This window comes from Phocoena phocoena, chromosome 6, assembly GCF_963924675.1.
Source record: "Phocoena phocoena chromosome 6, mPhoPho1.1, whole genome shotgun sequence".
NCBI lineage: Eukaryota > Metazoa > Chordata > Mammalia > Artiodactyla > Phocoenidae > Phocoena > Phocoena phocoena.
In genome coordinates this window covers 27,916,196-27,933,075 of record NC_089224.1, presented here as the reverse complement: position 1 = coordinate 27,933,075, position 16,880 = coordinate 27,916,196, and the positions used below count along the sequence as shown (strand labels likewise).

Here is a 16,880-nt window from a genome sequence, read left to right as displayed (position 1 = left end):
GGGACGAAGTGAGAGAGTGGCATTGACATACATACACTACCAAATGTAAAATAGATAGCTAGTGGGAAGCAGCTGCATGGCACAGGGAAATCAGCTCAGTGTTTTGTTACCACCTAGAGAGGTGGCATGGGGCGGGTGGGAGGGAGGAGATATGGGGATATATGTATACATATAGCTGATTCACTTTGTTATACAGCATAAAGTAACACAACATTGCAAAGCAATTATACTCCATAAAAATGTTTTTAAAAAATTACACAAGTCATCATATCTCAGAGTTAAGTATAACAAAGGATATTTAAATTCCAACCCAATAAACCAGTAAACTAGCTTTTTGACAGAATTTTCAGTATTTTTATTTTTTAACATCTTTATTGGAGTATAATTGCTTTACAATGGTGTGTTAGTTTCTGCTTTATAACAAAGTGAATCAGTTATACATACACATGTGTTCCCATATCTCTTCCCTCTTGCATCTCCCTCCCTCACAGCCCCCCATCCCACCCCTCTAGGTGGTCACAGGCACGGAGCTGATCTCCCTGTGCTATGTGGCTGCTTCCCACTAGCTACCTATTTTACGTTTGGTAGTGTATATATGTCCATGCCACTCTCTCACTTCAGTAAACTATTTTCAGTTATTCTTCATGGAGAAATGTCACAACGTTTCCCATATTTAATTATTTTCACATCAGCTAGATGACACAGTCATCCCAATGCCAAGAACTTGATTGATCTTTTTTTAAAAAAAAATCACTCTATCCAGATTAACATAGAATTTTCATGAATCTATGCAAGTTGGAAACAGGCTTAAAGATTCAACTGCTGAATAAAAAAGGTGAACAGGGAAAAGATTATACATAATAAGCAATTTTATGTGATAAATTAAGTAAATAAGATAAAATCACTCTCACAGCTCCTGCACAAATACCAGTAAGAAAAAAAAAGCATAAATCTCTCTAAAAAATTCAGACGGCCTTATATTTCAATAGTTTTAACTTCTCAAATTACTTTTATTTGTATGTATAGTATGCTGGTATAATGATGCTCAATTTAGGTAAAAGGAAAGTGGAACTCTAGAGTAGCAAACACATCTTTACCAAGGCCAGACTAATAAACGTGAGGGAATTGGCCTTGGGTATAAGCACACATGGATATATTCTATGTGAGTGGCAGGGACTTTTTTAAGACAAAGCAAAAATCTTGAATATTTAAAATAAAGACACCTCATTTGTAAACATTGGCAAAAACAAACTACTAATTATAAATACTCTGAGTTACATAAAACTGGCAGGCTACTACTTTCTAACCTCTGGTGTTAACTGCTCACCCAAGATCACACTGCTTGTTATTGATGGAAGAGGGCCTACTGCTCAAGCCTTATTTAAAGATAAGAAACCACACTGTGTAAAAGAAGCACTGAAACAAGAATAGGATCCAAAATTACACAGAACTTAACAGATCTGCAATCAAAGATCATAAATGGTCAGAGGGGCCATTTCTCTTTACTCTTTCCCAAGACTTGTTAGCCCCTAGCAAGTCTCACAGGCCGCTGAAATATCAGATAGGCTCAGTAAGGTGAAAAGCGAAGTAAAGTTCTGATGAATGATGGTGACGACAGCCAGCTGCCTCCACCACAGGGCCTTTTCCTATGGCAGGGGGCCATGCTGGCCCCTTTCTGTGGCTCTGGTGCACCTCACACTGCCTGGTGTCTGGATGCTATTTACCTCTGCCTGGTTGCTGTTTGCTCTGCCTTTCACAGGTACCCAGGAAGGGTGTTTGCCCAGGGATGGGTGTTTACAAAGACTTTGGACATCCCACCGGGTTCTGTCTTCCAGTCTCTGTTGCCCTGTCTAGACTGCTATTTGCTGAACTGGATTCCCACCCACTGCTTCCAGATGCTCTCCCCTCAGCATTCCTTGTCTTAAGTTCTTGTCTAATGCCTTCACCCTGTAGCTACCTTAACCCAGCATTGAGTACTCTGAGTCCAAAATAATTAAATCATTAAGAAAAATGGACAACAGGTTCAAAAGATCATCGTTAAGTAACAAATTAAGCCCCTGAGCTCTTATTACAACTGTTGAAGCAATCTCAAATTCAATGCAATTTAGGATTCTACTCAGATTGCTGAGTTAATATATTCCTAGAATTTAATTAGTATCACAGTTTTTAGTATAAGTGTTTACAAGGTAAACCATTCTGAAGGCTATAAAAATTGCTTAAAATAAAAATATAATACAGTGATACATTTTAAACAGGGAATCTATATGTTACCACAATTAGCTCTACCAAAGTAATCTATTGAACATTATAGGAGGGCAAATTTGCAAATTATGTACCAACAGTTTGCTTGTGTCATTTATTTTACACTCAGGATGCTTTAACCACAGAAAACTGTTAGAAACAATGGTTAATTTCCCAGGCAAGCCCTCAAAAGTACATTTAACCTATAGAAGAACTAAGTACTATGTATCTATAGGAAAATATAAATGCTGGGGCAGTAAGATGTAACCAAAGTTGATAATCAGTAAGATACAATGGTAACTTTCTTGTTTTTTAATATAAAAAGCAGATTTAAGGTGTAATAATGGTAGACAGAACCAAAAAAAGAGAAAGAGAATGACGTTTAGTAAATGCTTAATTTGTGCCAGATAGTCTACCAAACTGAAATTAAAAGCTAGCTCAATCTGAACATAAATCCCTAAACTTCATCCCCTATACAATGGCCTCTTCCAAATAACTGTTCGCAACTAGGTATTAATGTTTGCACCTACTGGCGCAGTGGTTAAGAATCCACCTGCCAATGCAGGGGACACGGGTTCAATCCCTGGTCCGGGAAGATGCCACATGCCGCGGAGCAACTAAGCCTGTGTACTACAACTACTGAGCCTGTGCTCTGGAGCCTGTGAGCCACAACTACCGAAGCCTGCGTGCCTAGAGCCCGTGCTCTGCAAGAGAAGCCACCGCAATGAGAAGCCCGCTCGCAGCAACGAAGAGTAGCCCCCACTCGCCGCAACTAGAGGAAGCCCGCACACAGCAACGAAGACCCAAAGCAGCCAAAAATAAAATAAATATATAAAAATAAATGAAAGTCTAGTTGTAAGTTCAGCTGTTTCAATTCTTGATTTTAATGGCTGCTGTAACTAAAAAAGATACATTACCATGATACGTAAATGTAAATGCAGGAATGATTACACTTACTTTTTTAATCCCATTCAGCAATGATGTGCATTTGGTTAGTAAATTTCCAACTTCCCAAATGCTAATCAGGTGTTGGGAAAGTGCTGCACATTTTTAAAATGTTTAGCAAATGAGTTCAAAACCCAATGAAACATTATTTAAATGACTTTAAATAGGGTTTTAAAATTCTGTTTTGTGGCTATTCATGTAATACTTCAAACACTGGTGATTAAAGGGAAACGGCCACTCTTTCTGCCTTCTCGGTAGGAAAATTCGTTTCAGGGTAACCAAAGAGCCCCAGCTGAATGAGGGAAAGCTCAATTTCCATAAAAGTAAGCCAGCTGATAAGTGAAGGAGGAATGAAATATTAGAAAAATGTTATGCTGAAACCCTAATAAAATTATTGATTCAGGCAAGCAAGATCAATTGTTGTTTAAAACACCAACATGCATGGTTGACGGGGAACTGAATATACAAACAGTTCCAAAATAACACCACACAGAATGCTTAAATCATAAGGAGAAAACAATATATTGAAGGGATTTGATGGTTGGCACCTAATCCAGTGGTGCCATTTTTAGCACCACTAATGGTAATTTAGGTATTACATGTCTTCTTATGGGATACAACATATACTACTAATGCACAAGCCTATAGGTAAAACTTCCAGTTCACAAGAAATACAAAGAATGGAGAAACAAGTTAAAAAATACCACAAAGAAGAAACCAGAGAAATTCAAAAGGTGGAACTTTCTACAAGAAAATAGTGTTAGCTATTATAAAAAATCAGTGTTAGTAAAAAAGGACCATGTGTGAGAGAGATTAAGGACACTACCACCACATGCAATGTGTGGTCCTGGATGAAATATTGGTTTGGACACTTTGGATCAATTGAGAAAGACAAATACAATCTGGGTATAAAGATGATAAAACATGTACTAAAGTGAAAGAACAGATCACTAACTAAAAAAAAATCAGGTGATAAAATTATACTGGTGAACGTATCCTGCTTCTATAAATAAATATAAAAGTATTTTTTAAAGGAAGTTTTTCTAAATTTCTCAAGGGTCCAAATATGGGTTTTGCACATGACATTTTTTTATAGCAAAATGACCACGTTTCAAACTTTTATTTTAGAAATACACTCTCCATCGTGAATTTGTTTTGAAAAGTGCTTACTTTGCCACTTAGAATTTCACCTTTACTTGAAATGACAGGTTAAGTACCGCCACCCAAAATCTGGCTAGGAAACAGCCACTGACTTCTCACAACAGGGTAGCAAACTTATTATTTTGTAAAATGATATGGTTCACTTACCTTTTTGTTAAAAAAACCCAAAAAATCCAGTTATCTTTTATGTCCCTCAACTCTTTTATGGTGAGTGGTAAAAAAAGATTTTTAGTTGCACCCTAATTTGTTACCCAAGAATCTACCATTTCAGATAGTTGGCAAATCCATTTGCCAGGCCACATAAACTAATATTTAGAAATACAATGTATTTGAAAAGTATGGGCATGTCAATCCTATTTTAAGTATTTGAGTATTTTAAGTATTTATAAAGCCTAACCTCTTCTGTTTTTAAGGTAAAAAAATAAATATAATTACTAACACTTTATTCTCTCACTCTCTCCACATCCCCTATTAGGTCCTTTTGAGTACATAAGAATGAAGGGAGAGGGCTTCCCTGGTGGCGCAGTGGCTGAGAGTCCACCTGCCAATGCAGGGGACGCGGGTTCGTGCCCTGGTCCGGGAGGATCCCACATGCCGCAGAGCGGCTGGGCCTGTGAGCCATGGCCGCTGAGCCTGCGCGTCCGGAGCCCGTGCTCCGCAACGGGAGAGGCCACAACAGTGAGAGGCCCGCGTACCGCAAATAAAAAAAAAAAAAAAAAAAAAAAGAATGAAGGGAGAATGATTCCTTTCAGAGGCCCAAGGTTGAAAAGGACAGAGTCAGTCCTTTTAAACAGAATCAGTCCATTTGGAATACTTCCATCCTGTCTGTACTTCCTCCAGACTTTGTTTTTGTTTTAATATTACTACACCATCCTCGAAGTCAATAATTAAAAAGAACTTCTTATCTCCAAAATTCCTCAAACAACTCCAGAAAAGGTCATCAGGCCTGAAGATCAATTTTTGGGGAATTCTCACTCATCTCTACAAATCTTTAATCAGAGGATCCAATAGACTTCAACCAGATTAAACCTACACTACTTACTTACTTTTGATGTTTAATCTTTTGGGGTATCCATATCACGTCTTGACACTCCTTTCCTCCTATTAATAAACCTCCTCTTCTTAGAAGTTTTTCTCCTGTTTCCCCACCTAGCATCATTACAGCTCCAAGCTCCCACTTTAGCCAGCCAGTCATGGTGCAAAGACATTTACTACAGCCAAGAGCTGTACACCTCTTGCCAACCTGGCTTCTAACTGAACAGAGGAATGAGCTCAAGTTCATTCCTTGAGTCCAAATCGCTTACCTGGCACTTTCCTAACCAATCAAATCAGTGCTGACCTGGGAGTGTAAAATCCTGGAAGGATTTCTAAATGTAAAATATATTAACTGTAGAAAAATAAACTTCTGCATGCCAAAATACAACCATAAACAAAGTCAAAAGGCCAACACCAAACTAGGAACAAGCATGCTAACACATTTTCAATCAGTATGCCAAGGGGTTACTGCTTTTTCACTAGCTATAAAAAAACAACAGCAGCAAGATCTAAAAAGAGAGATTTCTTATCTATAAAATTAACAAGTGTTTTGTTTCTGAGACAATGCTTGGTTTGCATGATGCCCACAGCTACCCTCTAAGGGGTTCTTTCACACTGAACTTACCATACCTGGCTACTCAAGACCCCACCGTTTTAGGGACATCTCATCTAACAAAGAAAGACAAATGACTGACTCCAATGCAGCCCAGGCAAGCTCTGTGTGCTCTGATCAGGAGAACATTCTCTTAGGTGGAACTGCTTCAGTCATCCAGATTTTCTCCTGGGCAGTGTAATGACTTTTACTGTTACACCAAGGGCCATTTCTCCACAGTTCCCTTTAACACTTTATGAACACCAAGAATTCTGGCCGTGTCCCTTTTCCTGTAAAGCTGTCACAGTTTACTCTAATCCATGGCATTCCTCTCCCCAGTGACTGGCCAAGTAATGGGACCAATTACCCCAGTTAAAACAGCTACCTTCTCCATTCTTTTTCTTGGGACCCTGCAGAGGCTCTTTCCACCCACCCTCCCCCACTCAGGATTTTTGCTGCTAAGTACAATAAACATCAGGAGAGATGACAAAAGCCAACAAACAAACAAAAGGCCTTATCTGGGTAAGCTTAAAAAAAAATCAATTTTTAAGAGATATAATCTACAACCTGTGTTTCATACAGAGATGATAATAAAACTTAGTTATCTCAGAAACATTTCTCTCAGTTACTTTTGTGAGCACAAATATAAAAACAAAACCCAAAAAGGCCTTAGTCATTGTTAATGATATACCTTAAACGTAGAAAAGGAAACTACCCAACTTTGAGGTGCAATTTCAACTAGTACCACCAAATTTTGGTCTTATCATTGTAAATTCCAGACGTTCAAACTACACATCAGAAAATTTTAAAAGAAAGCATGACAGAACCAAGTAGCAACCTGGGACAAGAACTTACCTCAAGAACTCCAACACCAATCCTTTTTTTTTTTTTTTTTGTGGCACTCGGGCCTCTCACTGCCGTGGCCTCTCCTGTTGCGGAGCACAGGCTCCGGAGGCGCAGGCCCAGCGGTCATGGCTCACAGGGCCCAGCCGCTCCGCGGCATGTGGGATCCTCCCAGACCGGGGCACGAACCCGTGTTCCCTGAATCGGCAGGCGGACTCCCAACCACTGCGCCACCAGGGAAGCCCACCAATCCTTTTTTATCTGGAATAACTACTCGATATTCTTCTCCACTGAGTAGAACAGCTAGCTTCCACACCACCAAAAACATGAGGACCACCACTCTGGAGGACCTCTTAGCTTATTCAGGAAAACCTGTTACTTAGGTACTCCTGAAGATGAATGCAGGCACCAGATAAAATCTGCCTCTAAATAATCACTTTCCATGATATTTACAAATAAATGGAATTCATAACTCATGAAATACTGGCTATTCCAAAGCATACTTCCAATGACCCAAAAAGACCAGCCACTCAATGTTGTATGTAATCTACACAGTATGTTACCCATTTTCCTACAGTACCGACATGCCATGTCCTTATGGCATGTTTTGGTGCATTTAGAATCACACCTTGTTTAGGAAAACATTGCCTGTATTCAAATTATACAGCACTCTTACCTCATGTGATACACTTTTGATGTTTTTTGTTTTTGTTTTAAATCAGTTATTGGTCCTGAGTCCACCTTCACAATTTTACTAAATGGATCATGAGTTAATAAAAACACAGATTTGGGGCATTATTTTCTAACCTTAAGTGCCGTAACGCATAAAAAGGTTTTCACACTAGTTGGTCAATTTTTTAAAAAATAGACTTTTTTAGAGCAGTTTTAGGTTCAGAACAGCAAAACCGAGTATAAGGTACAGAGGTCTCCCATATACCCCTTCGCCCCTCCATAGCCTTTCCCAGTTGGTCAATTTTTATAAAGCAAAACATGTTCTTTCTGGAAAGAAATCAAGATGTCTAAGAAAAAGTAATTTCAAAATTTCAACCACAAATTTAAAGTACCACTGTTGTATGTATTTTCACTAATACATTAGAAAAGTAGTTAAATACTTACCATATAACATCCAACAAGGAAAGCAGCATTTGCCTGTTTTCTCTGATCAGGGCCAGTAAAATGAATAATTTTCTTCCTCATCATTGTAATGGACTGCATAAAGATAAACAGCTGTTAGTATTTCCTTTCTCATTTCAAGTTTTCTAAAACTTTATTTTGTGATTAAAATAAATTCCAAACCTCATAATGTTGAAGCATTCATATTAGCAAGACTTAAAAAGATAAACTTTGATACCCAAAAATACCATGTACCTTCCCACAGAAGACACACCCTTGGAGTAGAACAAATGTACAATTAAAGGGTGGGAGAGGAGAAACCTGAAACTAATATGATATCATAAATCAACTACACTTCAATTTTTTTAAAAAGGTAGGAGAGAAGCTACGAACAGATACACTTTAAGTATAGACTACCTCTGAAAGAATCCATAAAAAGCTGGAAAAGGTAGTAGGAGAGACCTTTTCTTTCCTTTTCCTACTGTCTGACTTTTTTTGTTAATCTCTTCCCAAAACCTTTCAATTAACATCAAAGGGTATAAGAACGGGCAAAAATAATTCATTCTGTTAGAAATCAGGATAGTGAATGGGGTAGGGAGGGGTGGAGTGAGGAGGGTGGTACAGAGATAACCAAGAGAGCACAAGTGGGCTCTTCTGGGGTGTTGCTAATGTTCTGTTCTTGATCTGATGATCCAGATGACTATCCATGTATATTCAGTTTGTAAAATTCATTGAGCTGTATATTCATGATCTATACATATTTCTGTATATACATTGTGCTTCAATAAAAAGTTAAAAATAAAAAGGATATGGAATTTAAAAACCAAAGCAACACATGATTTATTAGCTCTTCCTCACCTGTACTTCACTAATGTGAGTAGACACGTTTCAAGTAAGGGTAAGAAACAGGATATATTCAGTTGAATAAGCACAGTATTCTTTTGCTTCTGTGAGCCAATGTTTGGGTATTTCAATGATGAATATTACATATTTTCTTTTAGTTGTTTACATAGAGTGAGAAATCCAAGTTGATTTAAAGAAAAACAACAGCCCAACCAGCCCTCAAGCAGCATACACACAAGACACTCTTAATACAAATTCTCAACACACTTTTACCTCTATTAATTGAATGGGAATTAAGTTTCAGTCAGGTGGGATGGTCAACACTGCAAGCTGTTCTGGTAAATAATTTTTTTTTAAAGTTTGAAAAAAGGACAAATATATTCTTGGTTGACCCAAAGGATAAAAGGATGGCCAAGTATGTTTAAAACAAACAAAAAACTTTCAAAATTAAAGTAAAGGAACACCAGTAGGGGAAAAGGAAATTATTTTTAGCTTCTCAGCCCTGTATGAAACAAAAAACCTGCCACTGGCAACTGGCAAAACGGAATGGGGGGAACATAAATACCCAAGGCCACAAATGCTTATATTCCTGTTCCAGGGAGGAATAAAGTCCAGAAAGAAGAGTCTCCATCTCTGTATACATCTCTAGTGAATACAAATTTAATAGAAAAAAGAAAAAGCAACGCTGCAACTTCCTTTTTACATATTAGTAACTTCTGACCGATGCTTCTAGCATTTATGGTGTGGAATTTTAAGTTTGATGTTCAAGGGGAAATAGATCTGCCTTACTCACCCATAAATTTTTAGTATAACTTAATTTTTAATTGAAAATGAATTTTATTTCTGTGTAGTAGTTTAATAAGTAATCAGCTGAATAAACTTGTTTTTAAAAAGCACCTGCCCCCCCAAATCCAGTATTTCTACTTGAGAATATACAGTGACTCTTAAATTGCTAGCAGTATATGAATACCTTTTATTGTACATGACCAACAATTCAGAGTTTTTTAAAATAAATGAATAAGGTCTAAGTTCAAACTAATAGTAATACACTCTTACAATTCAGTGATACAGTCTTAAAGACTGTATGCTGTCTGCCCTTGCTTCTCTGCTCCTTAATCCTATGCGTAAAGGGTCATAGTGAAGAGTCACAAGTAGTACAATACCATGCGAGCTTCAAGGCATAATGAAATAAAGTAAGATGAATCCAATTTCCCTTAGTCTTCCTAACACTCCCTATCAAAGTGAAGGCAGAAAGAACAATGACCAAAGGAAGGAAAGCTCCTCTTGTTAGGTGACAGTTCCACTGGCTCAGACAACAAGAGGTTCACTTTATTGACCATCTGAACTTTGGCTTTTCAAGTATATGAGCATCACCAATCCAAACCAGAACCAAATGACCCAAACTTAAGCCATTCATCAACACTCTGGAAAACAAATAGATATACTATGACTTTATAAAACAATAAACCACATGTATGTCTCAAACACCACTCCAGTGAAAAACATTACATTTCCTTTTTAAAAACAGATTTCCCTTCCTCCCTGCAAGATCAGGCTAACAATGATTACTTAAGTGAAATCTTCCGTAAGGAATACTTTACCTTTAATTTCTTATTAATCTTGCAGCAATATCTGTAAACCATTGCTAGATTGAGTGGTCCAAAATCTGCGTAGAAGCTGCAAAAATGAAAAACAAAAATGTGTATGTATATTCCAGATGCTTTGAATATAAATGCCTTTTTGTAGCTACAACATCAAAATAAAGCAAGAAAGCACACACCAAATTATTATAGGTCACACAACTTAAAGGTACTGCCTTACTAATGGAAGAAATACTCTGGTAAAAGATGACTATTAAAATACCTGACAAGTGTTAAAATGCCTAAATCTAACCTCAAATAACAAATAAAAATACTTTCTGAATAAAAAAGCTGTTTTTCCACACATTTTTTTCCACTGGCAAAAACACAACATCTTAGTACTCCAGTTTATATCTCATTATACTGTAAACTGTTAGAATTTCAAATGTAAATTGTTAAATGTAGGAAGGTTCTTTCATTCTGATTTTTTCCCCTAAGGATCTATTTTATTACCAAGGGTTAAAGCAAAAAGTATCCTGCAACTAACAGTCAACAGATTTGTAATGTTCCAATTTTATAAACATACCTTTAGATTCTTCAAAATAAAAAAACGTTACTAACAATCTTTGAAAAAGCAATACTTACTTTTCATATTCAAGTTCATTATCTATGCTGAAATAATGTACATTTGATGAACTCTTTGGTCTGCTGTAGAGAATGGCAAAACAAAGGCGATCTGAAATGGAAAAATTGTAATGTTCCTTCCTTCACATCATGAAAAAACGTTTCATATATCATGTTGCAACTCTTTTCAGATGAAGTCAAATTTTTATTTTTCTCCCATGCATGTTTCAGATGGTAAGGTTATCAGTGAGTAACTTCAAAATGTTCTGGCTATTGTGGTGGGTAATAATAAGTAAGCAATTTTTAAAAAGGAGAAATTGCCTTTAATGTAAGTTTCAACAGCGGTAAATGACTTTTCATACAGCGATACGGCTTGATTTCTGGAAAACTTTACCCTGGACTAAGAAATTTTGGTAAATGGCAGCACGCATTTGATAGCTAGACCACCAGCCTGGATGACTTTCCCTATGTTTCGCTATGTTTTCAAGACATCCTGAAAAGTCATTTCAATAAGAAACTATGTTTTAAGTAGAGAGAAAACGCTTTCAAAATTGCTTCAAAATTAATGTTTACGGCTATAACACACAAAACAAACCACATGTTTATCCAATGTTCTTAGGGGTCGCTACTTATTTTTTGATTCGGAATCACTACTTTTGTAATGATTTTTACAATCGGACCATTATAGCAGAGGCAAATGAGAGTATTCTGCAGGATGAGTATGAGATGAACCGGCGTTGCATAAAAGCAGTTAGGCTGCTGTGAGGTTTAGCAAGAATGGTAACAGGGTAAGGTTCAGAGGCGCCACCCTTCTTCTCCTGCCCCACCCCAAAAGGAGTTGCCTAAAAATCCTTGGTGAAGCAAAGTCATCCTTAATACCTAGCAGTAGTAATACTAATAATAGTGCTAGTAGAATACTTAGATTCAAATTGTGGCAAAATTAAGTACAGCCCTTAAAATAGTAAGGAACAAAGGACGCCAGCTGGCATCCTTTCCCCAAATAGTAATTTAAACAATTTTTTATAATAGTAATTTAAACAATTCTGTACACACAATTGCTGTATTTATTTCCCTATAAACGCCTCAACTTAAATGTTCTGCAACCACAGACACCCAAACGGATGACGGGGCTGACTCCTTTTCAACCAAAAATGACCCTTGATCCCCATGCAGTGACCACGGATTTTGCTCCCTGAGGTGGAGAGCCCACCAGCCATGGTGTAAGGACACAAGGGTCCGAACTGCACACATCTGTGCGGATTCGCCCCAAGGCAGGACCACGCCTGGTGACCAGGAGTCCCAGGAGGCCACCCACTCCCAAGAGACAGCATCGGCCCTGGCACCGAAGTTTAAAGGCACATCTTGGTCATCAATGGGGGCCTCCTCGACCCCCGTGCACTGCCCGATGCCCTCTAAATAGGGGGTGTCCCGAGGGCGCGCCCTCCACACTAACCTTTGATCATCTCGGTCACCAGAGGGGTCCCTGCGCCCTTCAGGCTCATGATCCACAGCATCTGGACGGCGGGGCAGAGGGAAGGACCGGGTGGCCAGGGAGCAAGTCGCAGAGAGAGGAGGGCCGTGACTACACCCCCGAAGTTTAAAAAACAAAAAAGTTTAAAGGGACACGCCCAAACACTGGGCACAGCGACGCCCTTCGGCTGGCCACCACACCGCAAGCCCGGGAGAGCCAACCCGGAAGTTCAAAACTTCTCAAACTCCCCAGACGGGGTAACGAGGGAGCGGGGCGCGGAAACCAGCCCCAGGCGCCAGGGCTGAGCTTCGCCCCGCCTCGGGGACACCTGGCGGTCGTCTGCAGCGCCAGGGCGCTCTAGCGCCGCAATTCTGCGCTCAAAGTCGGCGTGTGCGGCAAAGGATCAGACAGGCAAATGCGAAGAAAGCGGCTCCCCAAGAGACTAAAAGGATTTCTCGGAAGAGAAGGGTTCAGCGGTGGATCTGACCCTCAGCCTCGTGCTTGGCCGCCCTTGCCTCCGCCACCAGGGGGCACTGCAGCCAGGCTGGGCTGAGAGGCCAGCGGCCAGGCTCGAGGACCCCGGCCGGCCTGGAGCTCCGTCCTCTCTGGAATCGAAACCCGCTGAATGTCGGGCTCGCCTGAGTGCTGGTGTCTCATTTAAAATGCAGCACTTTAAAACTGTTCAAAATTTAAAGGTATGCCTAAAGCCGAGGTCACTCATTCCTTTAAAGGCCTCAGATTTCGCCTCAGAAAAATATTAGGATGGTTGAAAAAAATTCTGACACCATGGTAAACGACAATTTATTTTCTAAACCTAAGTTCCTACGTTAGTATCAAGTGAGAAAAAAATAAGTTGCAGTATGAGTACGGTCCCAATTTTGTTATATATAATATGGTAGTGGGATTATGGTTGATTTTTATTCCCTCCTGTATTCTTCTAAATTTCCTACAGAAAAGTGTTACTTTAATAATCCGTGAAAAAAATTTTCAATGACTCTTCCTTAAAACGAACAAGCAATACAGTAACAACTCTTTCCCAAGAATTACACTTTATTTATCATCTCAATACAATATACACATTATATATCACAATATATACATTTTTGCCTCAAAAGTAAAGCTGCATACCTACTACCCTTATTTAAACTTCCAGATCAAAGACTTTAAAAGTAAAAAAAAACAAAACCATTAATTATCTTTTAATAAAGAATGCCTTTCTAAATGAAACAAAATCTAAAAGCCATGAGAATCTGTTAAACTAATAAGCATTTTTTAAATGGTCTTCATGGCAATAAACACAAATTCAAGGGATAAACTGGAAAAATATTTTAAGTACATCTCAAGAAGATGCCCAACTTCAATTTTATGTTATTGCAAAAATGCAAATTTAAACTACAAGGTACTACTACTTTTCCTTCAGACTGGCAAAAATGAAAGGAGTTTGATAAGGCACTGTGTTGGTGAGGTGGGGAAACAGGTACTCTCACTGCCTGTGGGTTAGAACATAAACTGGGACAACCTCCATGAAGGGCAACAAAGGGCAATTTGGCAGAAATTTCCAAGACTGAAAATTGAACACGGGCAAGATTGCCAAGATGGACAGCATTATAGGTGTTTACAGGCTGGATGATTTATAGGTATGTATTTAAAACACAAATGTATATGATTGTATATGAAATCTTGCATATCTCTGGAAGGAAACACAAGAAACTGGTGTTTGCCTTTATAAGGGGAAACTGAGTATCTGTATATAGGGAAGGGTAAGAAAGATTTATTCGTTTTTGTAACTTTTGAATTTTGTAACATATATTACCTATTCAAAATTATGAAGCTTTTGAAAAGGGAACCTGTGGGCTAAAAGTGTTTTTCCAAGGCTGACTCTTCATCAAGAGATGAAGCATTCAGTAAATGTAGTATAAGACAATATGGAAAATGTCCTTTGCACACATTTAAATAACAGAACTTCTTAGTAACCTCTTGCTTGCTACCATCTCTTGAAATCCAGTTTCTTTTAACAAACCCAAATAAAACTGGAAGGAAATGGGGAGAGGTTTTCCCTCCAAGTCCAAACCTGAAATTCAGTTCCCTAGGAAATATTTTATATATTACAGGTCGGGGAGGAATCACTGATATTTTATGTCCAATTATCTCTGCACAATATATTCTCAAAATTCTATTGTTAGAGTCATATTGTGATAAACCACAACAGAGGCTAGAGTGCTGGGATGAGAACTATTTATTAGAAACCTGGAGCTAGAAAACAGGTCTCTTTACGTTTTGCTTAAAAGTTCGTGATTAGGGCTTCCCTGGTGGCACAGTGGTTGAGAGTCCGCCTGCTGATGCAGGGGACGCGGGTTCGTGCCCCGGTCCGGGAGGATCCCACATGCCGCGGAGCGGCTGGGCCCGTGAGCCATGGCCGCTGAGCCTGCGCGTCCGGAGCCTGTGCTCCGCAATGGGAGAGGCCACAACAGTGAGAAGCCCGCGTACCGCAAACAAAAAATAAAAATAAAAGTTCATGATTAAACTTATAATCCTATTGTAAACACACGTATCCTCCCTTTAATGTGTTTGTTGTCAAAAACTGAAGTGGTAAACTCTCTTCCCTCTATACCCCATCACATAATGTCACCATTCCTGCTTCTTTGACTGATATAATACAGTAGAAAGAAATGAAATCTCATGGTTTTAAAATACTGACAAAAACATTCAAAATCCATCCTTGTGCCAAATTTGTCTACAGTTCTGATTTGGCTTTTGGGCCTCCAGTTTACTACTTCTTTCTTTAATAAATACTTGTTAAATAAATGAATAACATTTTCCTGCATAACAACTAGCTATCTGGGGGACAGTTAATCATAAAACAGAGAGAGGTATGTTCTAAACCAGAGGTCCCCAACCCCCAGGCCCTGGACCAGTACTGGTCCGTGGCCTGTTAGGAACCGGGTGGAACAGCAGGAGGTGAACAGCTGGCAAGAAAGCAAAGCTTCATCTGTATTTACAGCCGCTCCCCATTGCTGGCGTTACCACCTGAGTTCTACCTCCTGTCAAATCAGCGGTGGCATTGGATTCTCATAGGAGCGGGAACCCTACTGTGAACTGCGCGTGGGAGGGATCTAGGCTGCGCGCTCCTTATGAGAATCTAATGCCTGATGATCTGCGGTGGAGCTGATGCAGTGAGCTGGGAAGCGGCTGGAAATACAGATTATCATTAGCAGAGTGGTTTGACTGCACAGAGACCATAATAAATCAATGTGCTTGAATCATCCTGAAACCATTCCCCCCCTCCCCCACCCCATCCTTGGAAAAACTGTCTTCCACGAAACTGGTGCCTGGTGCCAAAAGGGTTGGGGACCACTGTTCTAAACCAATTGAGAAATATATATAGCAGTCAGGTGGCAATGATAATACAGTATCTACGTTTTAGTAGAAATGATTAAAATAACTCTACTATGGACACAATGAACTTCTCACTATTTCTGTTCCCCCCTGGAACTAGACTGACTTCACAAGTCCTGGCAGAGGAAATGGAGAAGTGCAAGGCTTCTCTATTGGATAGGGAAGTCTGCCCTTGGTGAGCTAACTGTAAGACAAGCAGAAGGGAGAATCACACCCCTCGGGAACAAGAGAGAACAGGCCAAAGAACAGGCTCCACCTGAACAATGACTGTCCCTCAGAGAGGGTCAATAGCCATCGTTCTCATCTATTATTAGTCCCTCATTCTTTGAGATAAGTAGTGACCAAGGGGAGCAGAAGAAGAAATGTTCATAAAACTACTGATTAATAAAAAGAAGCAGTACCCCCTAAAACAATGGCAGCTAACAATTATTGAGAGTTTAGTGCCAGGTATTATATTAATAAGCTCATTACAACCTACAAAGCAAATACTACTACAACTATCAATATTTTCCCAGAAAGGAGCCCTAACCTTAAAGAGGCAAAATGACTAACCTGAGCAGAGTCACAAAACTTGTACAGTAGCAGAATTAGGATCTGAACACAGGCTATTTGGGTGAAGCCTGAGATTTTTAAATTCCTGCCTCAGAGACTTGCCTTAATATAAAGCAAGAGTAATTAAAACAATACTATTTTAGCACAGCAACATAGAAATATGAACCAAGGCATATATGAAAACCTAGTATATGAGAAAACTGGTTTTTCAAATCAGTCACAAAGAAAGCCATATTCAATAAGGGACAAATGTCTAAGTATGAAAAGAAAATGAGGTTCCAATCTCACATACTATATAAAACAAATACCAGTTGAAATAAGTTTTTAAAATCTTTCAGGTAACTATAAAATTATAGCAAATAATTTTACAATTTAAATGGGGTTTTTAAGCATGACACAAAACTCAAAAGTTATAAAGGAAAAAAAGCAACAGAAACTTACAGAAAATATATAATAAAGGGCTAATCATCACAACTGATAAAAA

At 38.9% G+C, this 16,880-nt stretch overlaps 1 protein-coding gene across 5 annotated transcripts in view; it reads right to left on the bottom strand.

Moving 5' to 3' along the window:
* Nucleotides 1–16,880, bottom strand: part of CDC14B (cell division cycle 14B) — a 105,683-nt gene that overhangs the window by 48,988 nt on the left and 39,815 nt on the right. For 3 of the 5 annotated variants that reach the window (XM_065878716.1, XM_065878718.1, XM_065878717.1), the window contains exons 2-4: nucleotides 10,999–11,089; nucleotides 10,375–10,450; nucleotides 7,934–8,026 (exon numbers count right to left, since the gene is read on the bottom strand). In XM_065878716.1, the coding sequence (XP_065734788.1) occupies nucleotides 7,934–8,026; nucleotides 10,375–10,450; nucleotides 10,999–11,089 (260 nt within the window). Of the gene's footprint in view, nucleotides 1–7,933; nucleotides 8,027–10,374; nucleotides 10,451–10,998; nucleotides 11,090–12,430; nucleotides 12,480–16,880 lie in introns of those variants that run through there. The other 2 variants (XM_065878720.1, XM_065878721.1) reach the window with 1 other exon arrangement.